The sequence below is a fragment of the Bidens hawaiensis genome, unplaced genomic scaffold, assembly GCF_021521415.1.
Source record: "Bidens hawaiensis isolate Kalapana, Puna unplaced genomic scaffold, B.hawaiensis_p1.1 tig00010810_1, whole genome shotgun sequence".
In the NCBI taxonomy this organism is placed as follows: Eukaryota; Viridiplantae; Streptophyta; class Magnoliopsida; order Asterales; family Asteraceae; genus Bidens; species Bidens hawaiensis.
In genome coordinates this window covers 662,020-676,101 of record NW_027491832.1, presented here as the reverse complement: position 1 = coordinate 676,101, position 14,082 = coordinate 662,020, and the positions used below count along the sequence as shown (strand labels likewise).

Sequence of the window (14,082 nt, the reverse complement as noted above, 5' to 3'; positions counted from 1 at the left end):
GTTGGATCTTCGAGGGCTTCAGTGAGAGGGTTTCTCCATCCCGATGCTTCTGTACTGTGTGAGTACGAGGTACTAGCAACATACTCTTTGGAATGGCAACAGGGAATAGAGTGCTACCGAATATCTGATGAATGACACTCTCCCCTTTAATTGGTGAAATCTCTACTGTAAAGGGTTCTTGTGGGGCACAGTCTCTGTGACAGTCTCTTCCAGATTCTATGATGACGGTTGAGTGGTGTCTAAAGATTCAGATGGGTCCACACTCAGCATAGGAGACTCTTGAGTGTCAACAGGAACATCTTCTTCATCATCAACAACAGCAGAAATTCCTCCCCCTGAGTTATCTGAATCGACTACTGGAAACACATTGAATGGTTTGAACAGTTTGTCGTAGTCAAATAACCAATTAGGCCCCACACGAGCATCTGTTTCATTTTCTTCCAGCCAACGCACATCATATGATTCGACAATCTATTTCGATGCCTTGTTGTAGACTCTGTAGGTAGTTCGACCAGCATAACCAACAAAGTAACAATCATCTGCCTTGGCTTCAAACTTCGGAGTCGACTCAAGATTTAATAAGGTGCACGGACAACCGAAGGCTCGAAAATGTGCGACTGTGGGCTTGTGACCATAAACAATTTCATAGGGAGTCTTCATCTAAGATTTATTGATCAACACCCAATTTTGAACGTAACAAGCAGTGTTAACCACTTTAGCCCAGAAGAATAACGGTAACTTTGAATCACATAACATCGTTATTGTAGCTTCGATCAAAGTACGGTTTCGTCTTTCAACAACACCATTTTGCTGCAGAGTACGAGCTGAGCTGTATTGACGAAGAATTCCCTTTTCTGCACAAAAATGATTCAGTGTAGAAGAACACCCAAGTGAAATAAGAGTAGTCGTCGGTGATGACCAGGGCATAGAGTATAATTCACACATATAACCATAGACGAGCCTCAACTAGTCCAGAGTATAGAGTAATTCACACATATTTTCATAAATCCACAAGTACGAATAAGGTTATGTAATACCATCCAAATAGTTTAAACAAGTATAGTCGGATAAAATTGTAATATGGTGTGCATGCTAGCCCAAAACATAAAAAGAGTCAAAGGGGCATCATGAACTCACCTGACACAAGGCATGAATTCACCACGAGCTATAGGACCCCTAAGTATCCCCAAAACTCAAACGCCTGTCGGTTTACATACAAACATCACTAACGACATTGAAAGGACTCGTTTATCCTACGAGACGTTTTAACATGGTTCGAGTTACCTAAAGCCTCGACCTCATCAAACTCATTCATAACAGCCCCCGGGGCCATAAGTTTACCAACACGACCCTTAGATACTCCTGGGAATAAAGAATTCCCAAATTACCCTCGGAAGCACTAGGTGATACTAACACGCGCGTTTAAGAGTTGTTTAAGCACTTAACATCCAACTCAGCCCCGTGTGGACCCAATATGATAATTTCACAGCCAACAAGTCCACACGACGCTACACGAGTCAAATAGGTCGGTAACTCACAAGTATAACGCACTAACTATTCAATAAACGCAAATGCGCGTTGTACTGACCCGTTTGAGTAACCGACAACCAATTAAGCCTCAATACTTATAAAAATCATTTTCCAGCAGCCCGTATATTAAACCGAAGCTATCCGAACTGAATTAGTCATCACTTACTTCATCCCTCGCGTTAAACGCAACAATCTATCATTCTAGCTAACCGAAGTTATCTTTCAAACAACGACTAGTTGACTAATCAAACGAATACCAAAAGACATGATTTTAAAGTATGTTATATGGGACATACCTAGGAAGATTGTGGTGCAAAAACTCACTTCAAACAGCCCCGACAAGAACACATTTGAACATCCACCGGTTAAGCCTAAAACAAACTTATCGATCAATAACAAGTAAAACGGGCGGATTTTAGCATGCGAAGATGCATTTAATTACATAGGATAACCTTTGAAATAAATTATTAAATTTTTACCAGACTTTAATAAATATCTTAGGTTTATAAAATTATTTTTATTATATTTTTCCAGTGGAAACAAAAATCATAAAAATTCCTCCAACACAGAAAGGTATGTGTAGCTATTTCAGTGCGCAACAAAATGCTTTTATTTTTACAAAAATCATTACCCAGCCAAATTAAATGATTCTAGTTGGGTTTGGTTCCTAACTCAAAATATTAACTTCCAGAAGTGGAACCAACCAATTTGGACTTGTTTAAAAATAGTTATGATATCAGGAAGACGACCAGAAGCCGTCATCCCGCATCAGCTTTGACACTCGATCTTATAAAATCATAAAAAGTATTTAAATCTCGTCCAAAAATTACGTATTATACCTTTCTGGAAACTAGACTCAAATTAGAACATCTTAGAAAGAAGAATTGATCAAAAAAAAAATATTTTCATCATGTTACAGACCGAGCAATAAACGAGTACGAATCTGTCAGAAATCGTTATAACCAAAACTCATCCCTAACGACCAATAAGCGCGTTAATATGATCAAATAAGGTGCATAGGACTTGGGGGAACATAGAACTAACCTTCAATTGAAGTTTTGGACCTTAACCTTGGCTGCACAAAAGAAAAACAAGGGTGGGGAGGCTGCACAAACTTCCGATCGGCTGAAGTGGGGAGGAAAGGGTTAGGGTTTTGTTTATGTTATAAAAATCTTACACTCTAGCCCCTCAAATTTTAAAGAAGTAACATCTTGGTTGAACTTGCTTGAAAAGTCAAGTATGATAAGCTTACGAGGGTGGCAAGGAGCTCCCGGAAGAATGCCAGATCAAGCCCAAAAGGTATACACAACGATACAAGGTTAAACCCTTTTAACAGAAATTAACGGGCGTTACATGCATGGGGGGCGCCGCAATTTTGCATGTCAATCCTGGAGTGACACGTGTCAACACATGGTAGGACAACGTTGAAATGTGTGCTAGCATCTTCGCGTCGCGCGAAGTTGTGCAGGCTGGCATCTTCGCGTCGCGCAAAGATGCATGAAACTAATATTTTCATTCTCTGTCCTTAAACTTCCAAAGTTTACATTTTTAGCCCAAAGTTAGATGGGGCATTTTCACGATGTACATGTACGGTACCAGTATTTCCTGAATTTTAACTTAAATACCGGTACCGAACCGAACATTTCGGTACCGAAACCGGCACCGACACCAAAAATTTGCGATTTTTTGGACCGGGATTTTCTGTACCGGTACCGAGCTGATCGCTACACACATGATAACTTAATGTGTTTATTTCTTTATTTATATTTTTGTTTGTATAAATTGTTTTGTAGTAGAAATTAGCGTGATTGTGGTGTGAGCGGTTTTCTAACTTTAGTTTTGTAGTTGTGTGCACATATGAAATTAGCTTATCAACATTATTTTTGTATTGTAAGTATTTGTTGGTGTTTGTTTGAGATATGAATCATATCATAATTTAGCATTGATAATGACGCCGTGTGTCGTCACACTTGGGTCTGTGAGTTAAGAAAACTACTTAACATGTTTTTAAGAAGCTCGATCCAAGTTTATATGATGTTTGCGCAATAACAACCAACGTTTGTTTCCCATTGATCTTGTTCGTGAGTTTGGCAGACTTTGAACCACTATTATTGGCATCATTTTTCATTTTTTTAGAGCATGACCAGTTAGCACTTTAAATTTAAGTCTCTAGCATCGTTCATCTCTGCCAAGACCACCATTCCAGACATATTTCGGCATTGGATTTGGTGCTTAATTTGGTTCTGCTGGACTCGGGTTAGGTTTTAGAAACTTATAACCATAACGCTCAATTTCTTTTTGTTAATTTACTTTTTTTGGCTAACGTTATATAAATTTTGTATTGTAACATATCAAGAATATATTTTTTGCTATACTAAAATGCTATTACCACCACAAAACCGATGCCAATTGAGGGAATGGCCGTTGTGTTCTTGCCGCAAAGCGCGGGTTTCTGTGTTAGTATAACATATGAAAAACAAACATTAAACCATTGGTTGTGTTAATAATAAGTATGAGATTGCCACGTTACGTATAAGCTGCCGTTATATAATATAAAAAGAAAAGGACCTAATGAAAGCCCAACGTTTAAACCCAAGAAGGCCCAGTGACTCGACTCAACGAGTCACTCAGTCTAACCCTGTTTCCTTGATGGAGTAAATCCCTAAGAGCATTCTCAACCGATTCCCTATCTTCATTGCCATAATTACACTAAAAACACTAAATTTCTCTCTTCTGTTTAATTAAATATTATTTTTTTGTACTTTAATCATTACAGTTTTCTCTCTCCACCCTATAATTTTCAAAAAATCACTATCTTTTTTCAAAATTTACAAAAAATCAATACCTTTTAAAAGATTTATTTTGGTATTTTGCAATACAAAGAACAAAGAGTTATATTATTAAATCAACATATACATCGATGTTAAATACAAGAAGATACAAAAAATAAGGCATGAATCATGCATATGAATCTTGACAAGAAATTAGGCAGAGAATAAAGAAATTGTAATAATTGAGGATCCTATAATTATGGAGGTAATTAAGAATGATCCCTGTAATTATGGAGGTAATAAAGAATGATCCGATTTCCATTACTCCCTTTCAAATTGAAGCATGGAGATCTTGAAGCCCAATTTGTCAAGTAGTGTACAGAATTGATGCGTTCTCAACGGCTTTGTTAAAATATCAGCAACTTGAGTTTTAGTGTCAATCTTCACAGGATGAATTTCTTTGGACTCAACTCGTTCTGTAACAAAATGACAATCCATCTCAACGTGTTTCGTTCGCTCGTGAGAAATGGGATTGTTAGCTATGTGACGTGCCGCTTGATTATCACAAAATAAGGAAGTTGGCCCGATTGGTGGTACTCCAAGTATGGCTAGTAACCATCTCATCCATAATATTTCACTAACCGCATGTACCATTGCACGGAATTCGGCTTCGGAAGATGATCGTGTGACAACGGACTGTTTCTTAGATCGCCATGATATGCCCCCGCCCCAAAGTAACAAACACCCAGTTCTAGACCTTGGGTGAAAAAACAACCTAAGCAATCCGAATCACAATATGCGGTGAGTTTGATTCCGCCTTCTTTAGGAAGTAATATTCCTTGTTCGGGAGTGACCTTGAGGTATCGAAGGATACGATTCGCCGTCTCGAGGTGACTATGTCTTGGGTCACTAACAAATTGACTTAAGACATTGACAGCATAGGTGATGTCGGGTCTAGTTGCTTGTAAGTAGATGAGTTTTCCAACCATTCTTCAATATTGGTGGGCATCAACACGCGGTTCCTCATCGTATCTATCGAGTCTCAAATTTTGCTCCATTCGAAATGGACTTGGTCGGCATCTTGCCATACCCGTTTCTTCTAGGATGTCAAGAGTATATTTTCGTTGACTAAGCACCATTCCTTCTTTAGTTTGAGCCACTTCAATGCCAAGAAAAAACTTCAAGACCCCGAGATCTTTAATGCTAAACTTGCCGTTTAGAAAAGTTTTGATTCCACGTATCATGTCTATATTATTTCCAGCAACAATGGCAACATCTACACATACCAGTGCGGCAAGAAAAACATCTTTTCTTTGGAAGGTAAATAAAGAGTGATCCAACCCCGTTTGCTTGAACCCAATTTCGAGCAACGAGTTAGTGAATTTTTGGAACCAATATCTTGATGCTTGTTTTAGACCATAAAGTGACTTCTTTAGCTTACAAACCCTATCATCACCTGGTTTTGCAAAGCCTTGGGGTATTTTCATATAGACATCTTCATGTAAATCCCCATGCAAAAAGGCATTGTTCACATCAACTTGATGTATGTGCCAATTTAGTTAGCTGCTACATTTAGAAGGGTTCGAATCGTTACTGTAAGGCCCCGAACCCCGGGAACCCCACAGTTGGTAATCATTCAAAACACTTGTAAAAATATTTAAACTTAAAAATGATTCATTTCATTAAAATAACAAATTCAGAGTATAATTCAGCGGAAAACATAAATAATAAAATAAGTTCCCAAAATCCCGGGAATATCGCCCAAAACCAATTTAATTATATTTTATAAAACTTTTTAAAATAAAATGTTCAATAATAAAATCTTCCATCCACGTATGCCCTTCACTGTCCAAGTAGCTTCGTGCACGTCCAAGCGATAAGGCATCCTCCTCCTAACCTGAATCTCACACTAACATGCACACAAAGTCAGCTTGAGCTGAGTGAGTTCAAGTTTTAATAAATAACATGAATAATAATAATCATAATAGTCATCCCAAGAGTTTTAAAATAAAAGGGATAAAACAGTTAGGCCATCATCAACAATAAGTAATCGTCCTATATATATATATATATATATATATATATATATATATATATATATAAATATCCTTATAATTATATACCTACATATATATCATCCAAGTAATAACATCAGGGTCGAGCAAACGTACAACCCAAACACGTAACATCAGGGTCAAGCAAACGTACAACCCAAACATGTAACATCAACGCATGTAAACACAAAGTAGGCATATGCAATATCAGTAGTCGAAACGACTATAACATCGCCAAATATAGGCCAAGCAATAATGTATATATATATATTTAACATTCCAAGGCCTACTATATACTAGCAAGCCTATATAAAATCGTTTAAAACATTTCATCAAGTAAGAAAACACTTAGGTGTGCATGCTAGCCCAAAATTTAAAAAGAGTTAAAAGGGGGTACCATGAACTCACCTGAAATCAATCGAACACCTGCAACGAGCTAGGAAATCCCTAAGTGCACAATCACAAGCAAGGGCCTGTAAATTATACACAACGCGTTACTAAACAAGACCGTAAGAACACTCTTGCCTAATAGGCCGTTCAAGCCCAACACTTTGGCCCAAGGCCCAACACTTGACCCAAGGCCCAACAACTTGGCCCAAGGCCCAACACGTTGGCCAAAGGCCCAACACTTGGCCCAAGGCCCAACATGTTGGCCCAAGGCCCAACACTTGGCCCAATTACTTTACCTCAGCCCCTAAAACCTTTCAACTAACCAAATCCACCGATTAAGCCTAAAACGAACATTATCGATTAATAACGAGTAAAACGTGTAGATTTTAGCATGCGAAGATGCATTTAATTACCTAGGATAACCTTTGAAATAAATTATTAAACTTTTACCAGACTTTAATAAATGTCTTAGGTTTATAAAAATATTTTTATTATATTTTTCTATTAGACACAAAAATTATAAAAATTCCTCCAACACAGCAAGGTACGTGCAGCTATTTCAGTGCGCAACAAAATGGTTTTATTTTTATAAAATTCATTACCAAACCAAATTAAACGATTCCAATTGGGTTTGGTTCCTAACTCAAAATACTAACTTCCAGAAGTGGAACCAACCAATTTGGACTTGTTGAAAAAAGGTTATGATGTCGGGAAGACAGACCAGAATCCGTCATCCCGCATCAGCTTTGACACTCGATTTTATAAATTCATAAAAACCATTCAAATCTCGTCCAAAAATTACGTATTATACCTTTCTGGAAACTAGACTCAAATTAGAACAACATGGAAAGAAGAATAGATAAAAAAAATGGATTAACATCACGTTACAGACCCTACAATAAACGTATACGAATCTGTCAGCAAACTGTTATCATCAAAACTCAATCTTAACGACCAATAAGCGCGTTAATATGATCAATTAAGGGGTAAAAGACATGGGGAATCATAAAACCGACCTTGAATTGAAGTTTTTACGGTTGAAACACGGCTGCACAAAAGAAAATCGCCAGGTGGGGGCTGTTCTTCGGCCGATCGCAGCTGGTAGGAGTTAGGGTTAGCGTTTGTTTTATTTTATGATATAAAAACAAAAGTTACATCCAAGTCCCTCCAAATTGAACTATAAGGCATTATGGAAGAAAAGTTAAATGGTTTAACGTACCGAGATGACGTAAAGGCTTCCGAGACACGTCGGATAAATCCCGAGCATTATACATACTTTACAAACCTTAATCTCTTGAACCGAAATTAACAGGCGTTAAAGTTACTAACTTTGCCACAGCAGCGAAAGTTTCGTGAAAATCAACGCATTCCATTTGTGTAAAACCCTTTGCTACAACTCGTGCTTTGTATCTTTCCACTTCGCCATTTGGTTTGTATTTAATATTGTAAACACACTTTGAGTCGATTGCTCGTTTCCCTATAGGCAATTTCTCCAATACCCAATTTTTATTTTCTTCAAGTGCTTGAATTTCTTTCTTCATTGCTTCTATCCATCGTGGGTCTTAAACGACCTGCTTATAGTGTTTTGGCTCACTACTAGAAGTAATGGCCGATAGAAAAGCTTTATGTGTGTTAGTAAACTTTTTGTAAGAAATAAAATGTGCTAAAGGGTGTACCGTTGAGGACTTTTGATCGGAGGTTGATTGCTTATGGTCTATAGATGGTGGTAGTCGAACATCAAAGTCATCAAAATACTTTGGTATGGATCTGCTTGGTTTCTCTTTTGGTTGGTCTACACTTTCTTGATCATGCCCAACGTTATTTTCAAAATTGTGGTCACTTAGCCCAGATGCATCTTTTATTTGGCAAGACATTATTGTTTCCATGTTGGGCTCATTTACATGGTGGTTTTTTGAGGCAGGCTCATCAGGTTGGGTGGGCTTAGTATTTTGGGTATTCTCTGAAATGGGCTCATCATGCATGGCATTCTGGGTATTTTCTGAGGTGGGCTCATTGGTCTTCTCTGTATTGGGTATGTGCTCAGTATTTTGGTCAGATTTAGAATTGGGTATGGGTTCGACGATTTCAGAGTTGGGCTTGGTGATTGGTTCAGTAAGTGATACGGGCTCATGTTTGGACTCGGAAGTTTGTGGAATGTCACCTGAACTATGTTCAAGTCCAACATTAGTGGACGGAGAGGCATCTTGGGTTTTATTTATTTCTTCATTACTACCCCATTTGTGTGGAAAAACAAATATTTCTTCTTTCTCAAATTTCCAATTTTCAAAAGGAAAAACATTTTCAAAAAATTTAACATCTCTTGAAATGATAATTTTATGATGTTGTATACCATAGACTTTGTTCCCTTTCATACCTTGCGGATAGCTTAAGAAAATTCCCGGCTTCCCTTTCACTTCAAACTTATCTCCTTTGGTTTTAGTGCTTTTGTAATAAGCAAGGCAACCAAAAACCCTCATAGGGGGTCTTGTTGCCAATTACCTCTGAAGGCATTCGATTTATCACATGTGTAGCCGTTAGAACATATTCTCCCCAAAACTTTGTAGGAAAGTTTGCTTCAAACCTTAAGGCTCGTGCCGTCTCCAACAAGTGCCTGTTTTTCCGTTCAACAACCCATTTTGTTGTGGTGTGTGAGGGCAAGTTGTTTCTAGAACGATACCTTCTTTAGCATAAAAATCAAGCATGTTGTTAGATGTGAACTCCCCTCCATTGTCACATCTTACCCTTTTAATGTTTTTCTAGAATTGTGTTTGTACCATTTTATGAAAGTTCACAAGACATGTGCTCGCTTCATGTTTCTGTTTAATAAGAAAGACCCAAACGGCACGACTAAAGACATCCACAATAGTCAAAAAATAACTTGCTTGTGTAAAGGAGGGTGTTCGGTATTTACCCCATATATCATAATGAATCAAGTCGAAACAAGCATAAGATTTAGTGGTACTAATAGGAAATGGCAACCTTGTAATTTTCGCCTTAACATAAGGATCACAAAAGTCTTTAGAATGTAAAGAAACAATTTGAAGAAAACCAATATAAGGAAGTTTGGAATTTGACGGATGACCCAATCTTTTATGCCATGTGTCAAGGGTAGTCATCATGGCTTGTCTCTTGCCATCCATCATTTCCATCTTGTATAGACCATCTTTGCAATCACCCACTCCAATCAAAGTCCTCGAATGTAAGCTCTACATAACAAAAAATTCAGGAAAGAACGTTATAGCACATTGTAAGTCTTGTGAAAGTCCACTAACAGATAATAAATTGCACTTGAAATTCGGAACATAAAGAACTTCCTTGACAATCATTCTGTTGGGTAGAGTACAATCACCTCTACCTTCCACAACTATGGCCTCACCATTCGGTATAGTAACGGGTGGTTCATATTTTCTTTTCGTTTTATTTTATTTTTAAGCATGACATCATTATAAATTATATGTTCGGTTGCACCCAGATTAATTACCTATTTACCTTCCTTACCTATGTTACCTGCCATATTAGCCACTGGTGCATTTTCATCCTCATTCACATCAACTTTATTTCCAAAAAATTGCACAAATTATTGATATTGTGAAACCGTCAATCCCGGTATTGGGCTTGCCTCCACGTCAACACATGCAGCCTTGGGTTTCAGCTTCTCTTGTTTACCCTTTCTAGCCCACCAATCAGGATAACCGATTAGTTTGAAGCACCCTTCTTTGTTGTGCCCATCTTTACCACAAAAGGTACAACGTTCAATTGACTCACCACATTTGTATTTTCCTTCTTTCTGTTTTGTTTTGTTAATTTGATCACTTTCAACGGAAACATGAGTTTGAAAAGCCGCAGCCTAGGTAGCAGCCCATTTTTGTAACGTCCGTAAATTTCCGATAAAAAGGTTTAGCCTTGTAGTGTTGCGTACACCTTCGGGCTTGACCCGGCATTCTTCCGTGAGCTCTTGGCCACCCTCGTAAACGTTTCTCACTTAACTTTTCTTACGAATTCAACTCTTAGTAAAGTGGAGGGGCCAGAATGTATTATATTGTTATTATATTTTATAAAAAAAAAAATCTAATCCTAACCCAACCCTAGGTCCGATCGGCGCAACCCCACCCCCCCTTCTCTCTCATTTTGCGTGCAAATCAGCCACCATCCAGCCTCCCGAGGTTCGTTCCAGGTCGGTACCATATTGTTTCAACTCTTTTTCACCTTAATTTATCCATATGGCACGTTTATTCGTCGAAATTCGGTTGTTTTTAGGCTTGTCGGATGGCTGTCCAATTGAGTAGTTCCAGGGCTGTTTTGGCTAAGGTTTTTGCACCAACATCTTCCTAGGTATGTCTAGTATAACATACTTTAAAATCATGTCCATTGGTGTTAGTTTTATTGGTCAAATAGTTGTAGTTTGAAAGTGGATATTCGGTTGTCTAGAATAGCGAATTATTGCGTTTAATGCGAGTAATGGAGTAATTAACGACCAATTCAGTTTGGGTGACCTTGGTTCGGGTTACGGGCTGTTGAAAAATCATTTTTATAAGTTTTGGGGCTGAATTGGTTGTCGGTTACTCAAACGGGTTGGTACAACGCGCAATTTTGTTTATTGAATAGTTGGTGCGTTGTACTTGCGAGTTACCGACCCATTTGACTCGTGTAGCGTCGTGTGGATTTGTTGGCTGTGAAATTATTATATCAGGTCCACACGGGGCTGAGTTGGATGTTAAGTGCTTAAACAAATCTTAAACGCGCGTGTTAGTATCACCTAGTGCTTCCGGGGGTAAATTGGGAATTCTTTATTCCCGGGAGTACCTATGGGTCGTTCTGGTAAATGTGAGACCTCGGGGGCTGTTGTGATTTAGTTTAACGAGGTCGAGGGTTTAAGTAACTCGAACCATGTTATAACGTCTCGTAGGATAAGCGAGTTCTTTCGATGTCGCTAGTAATGTTTGAATGTAAACCGACAGGTGTTTGACTTTGGGATTTCTTAGGGACTCTTTAGCTCGTGGTGAACTCGTGCCCTGTGTCAGGTGATTTCATGATGCCCTTTTTACTCTTTTTACGTTTTGGGCTAGCATACACACCGTAATACGGTTTTACCCGATTTTACTTGTTACAACTAATTGGATGGTAGTACATAGCCTTAGTTGTATTTGTGCATTTATAAAACTATGAGTGGATTGTGTTCTATGCCTTAGGATATTTTAGACCCATTTATGGTCATATATTCCTTAAGGTTATACATATTACTGTGATCTAGGCTCGAGGTTGCTATTAGGCCTAGTACTAATTCCTGGTATTAAATGATTTTTCCTGATGAAATGTTTTAAACTATTTTGCTTAGGCTTGCGAGTATTGGTAGGCCTTGGAATGTTATAGAATGTGTGTATGTATATATATTATTGTATGGCCAATATTTGGCGAACGTTGTAGTCATTATCGACTACGGAATGTTATTATTGAATGGTGATCTTGGCCGGGCCAAACTATACGACTCAGGTTCTTAAATCCTGTGGCGGGCCCTGAAAAGCCCTTGAGGGGGGAGGCTCGTGTGGCATGATCAACATCGGAATGTTACGTGTTTGGGTTGTACGTTTTCTCGGCCCTGAATGTTATTATTGAATGGTGATCGTGGCTGGGCCAAACTATACGAATTAGGTTCTTAAATCATGTGGCGGGCCATGAAAAGCCCGTGAGGGGGGAGGAGGCTCGTGTGGCATGATCATCATCGGAATGTTACGTGTTTGGGTTGTACGTGTGCTCGGACCTGAATGTTATTATTGAATGTTATATATATATATTTATATATATAGGAATGCACGTATAGAGATGTTCATACGTAAGGATGATTATTTATTCAATGTGATGACCTAACTGAGGTATTTCCGTTTACAGTTTTAAAACCGTTGGAATGATTATTAAGACTTTTGTTATAAATATATGGATGTACATAGATGTCTAAGTACGAATACTTAGTGTTGATGATGGCCTAACTGTTCGTATCCCGTATTACATTTTAAACTCTTGGAATGTTTTGTAATCCCGTTTTTATATTTAAACCCTTGGGATGATTTATTTAAATGTCTATTATTAAAACTTGAACTCACTCAGCTCAAGCTGACTTTGTGTGTATGTTAGTGTGAGTTTCAGGTTTAGAGGAGGATGCTTACCGCTTGGACGTGCTCGAGACCACTTAGACGGTTGAAGGCATACTAGTCGGAGATTAATATGCAAAATGTTTTCTTTTCATTTATTACTTTAAACATTTAAATTATGGTTTTGGGAACTTGGTTTTAATACTTGTGATTTTCCGCTGTTTATTACTCTGAAACGATTTTAATAAGGTGAAATTGTTTGACTTTAAATTTTTGAGAAATTTTGGGTATGATTACCAACTGTAGGATTCCCGGGATTTGGGGTCTTACAATTTTGTACTCGTGATTGCCCTTTTTTGCTCATCATCCAAGACGAAATGATAAGCCCCAATAAGTGACGGAATAGGCTGCATGGCCAAGATTTGTGTTCGGATCGTCCCAAACATAGGGTCGAAACCCAACAAAAAATCATAAAGACTTTCCTTGTCTTTTATGTCAACAAGTTTCTTACCTACCCTACAAACACAACCGTCACAGTTACGTTTTGGAGCAGGTAGTATGGACTGGATTTCAACCCATATAACGCGAATTTTGGTGAAATATGTAGAAACAAAATTCCCATTTGTCTGGTGCTCGTTAGATCTGTTTCAGTTTGTATGCTCGAGGAGCACTTTCCTTGCTGAATCGCTCCTTCAAGTCAGCTCATATATCTTGGGTGGTGGGAGCATACCTCACACTCGTTCTGATCTCTTTCTCCATGGCTGCATTTAGCCATCCCTTTATCATTGCATTGCATCTCATCCATGCCATGTAGTCGGACGTGTCTTCGTTTGGTTTCTTGATCGAACCGTTCACAAAACCAATCTTGTTTTTGGCAAACAAGAAGTTTTGCGTCGCTTCCTTCCAGTCACTGTAGTTCCCGTCGGTCAACATGTCGTTCACGTGAAATTGTCTTGGTAGTCGAAGGGATGAAGATAGTATGGGGAATCATGATTAACGATTCCTTCATCACCTTTCACCTCCTTATCATTGCTGCCGGCCAAGATTCTTGAGAGTATAAGGGTTCTGTTTGTGTTTGGGTTTTGTTGAATCTTGGTTTATGGATCTTTGTTATAGTTGCTCTGATGCCAAAAATGATTTACTATGGTATATTGCAATACAGAGAACAAAGAGTTATATTATTAGATCAACATATACGTCGATGTTAAATACAAGAAGATACAAAAAATAAGGCATGAATCATGCACATCA

The 14,082-nt window shown here is 38.2% G+C and overlaps 1 protein-coding gene across 1 annotated transcript; it reads right to left on the bottom strand.

The window, feature by feature from the left end:
- Positions 1-216: 216 nt before the first annotated feature.
- LOC143536472 (uncharacterized) lies at positions 217-13,764 on the bottom strand. Its single transcript, XM_077030455.1, has 7 exons — positions 13,562-13,764; positions 13,182-13,347; positions 10,365-10,532; positions 9,657-9,951; positions 712-854; positions 522-660; positions 217-437 (listed from the first exon to the last, which is right to left on the bottom strand). Exons 1-7 carry the CDS (start codon positions 13,762-13,764, stop codon positions 217-219), a joined length of 1,335 nt encoding a protein of 444 aa, XP_076886570.1.
- Between the last annotated feature and the right edge of the window lie 318 nt (positions 13,765-14,082).

Excerpts from the sequence above, each read along its gene's own strand:
- LOC143536472 (XM_077030455.1), bottom strand. The coding sequence starts at position 13,764 with ATGTTGACCGACGGGAACTACAGTGACTGGAAGGAAGCGACGCAAAAC. Across the intron at positions 855-9,656 it reads GATTCATTATGATATATGGG|AAAAGGGAATTCTTCGTCAA; the intron begins GTAAATACCGAA and ends ATTTTTGTGCAG. Across the intron at positions 438-521 it reads AGATGATTGTTACTTTGTTG|AAAATGAAACAGATGCTCGT; the intron begins GTTATGCTGGTC and ends GTTGGCTGGAAG.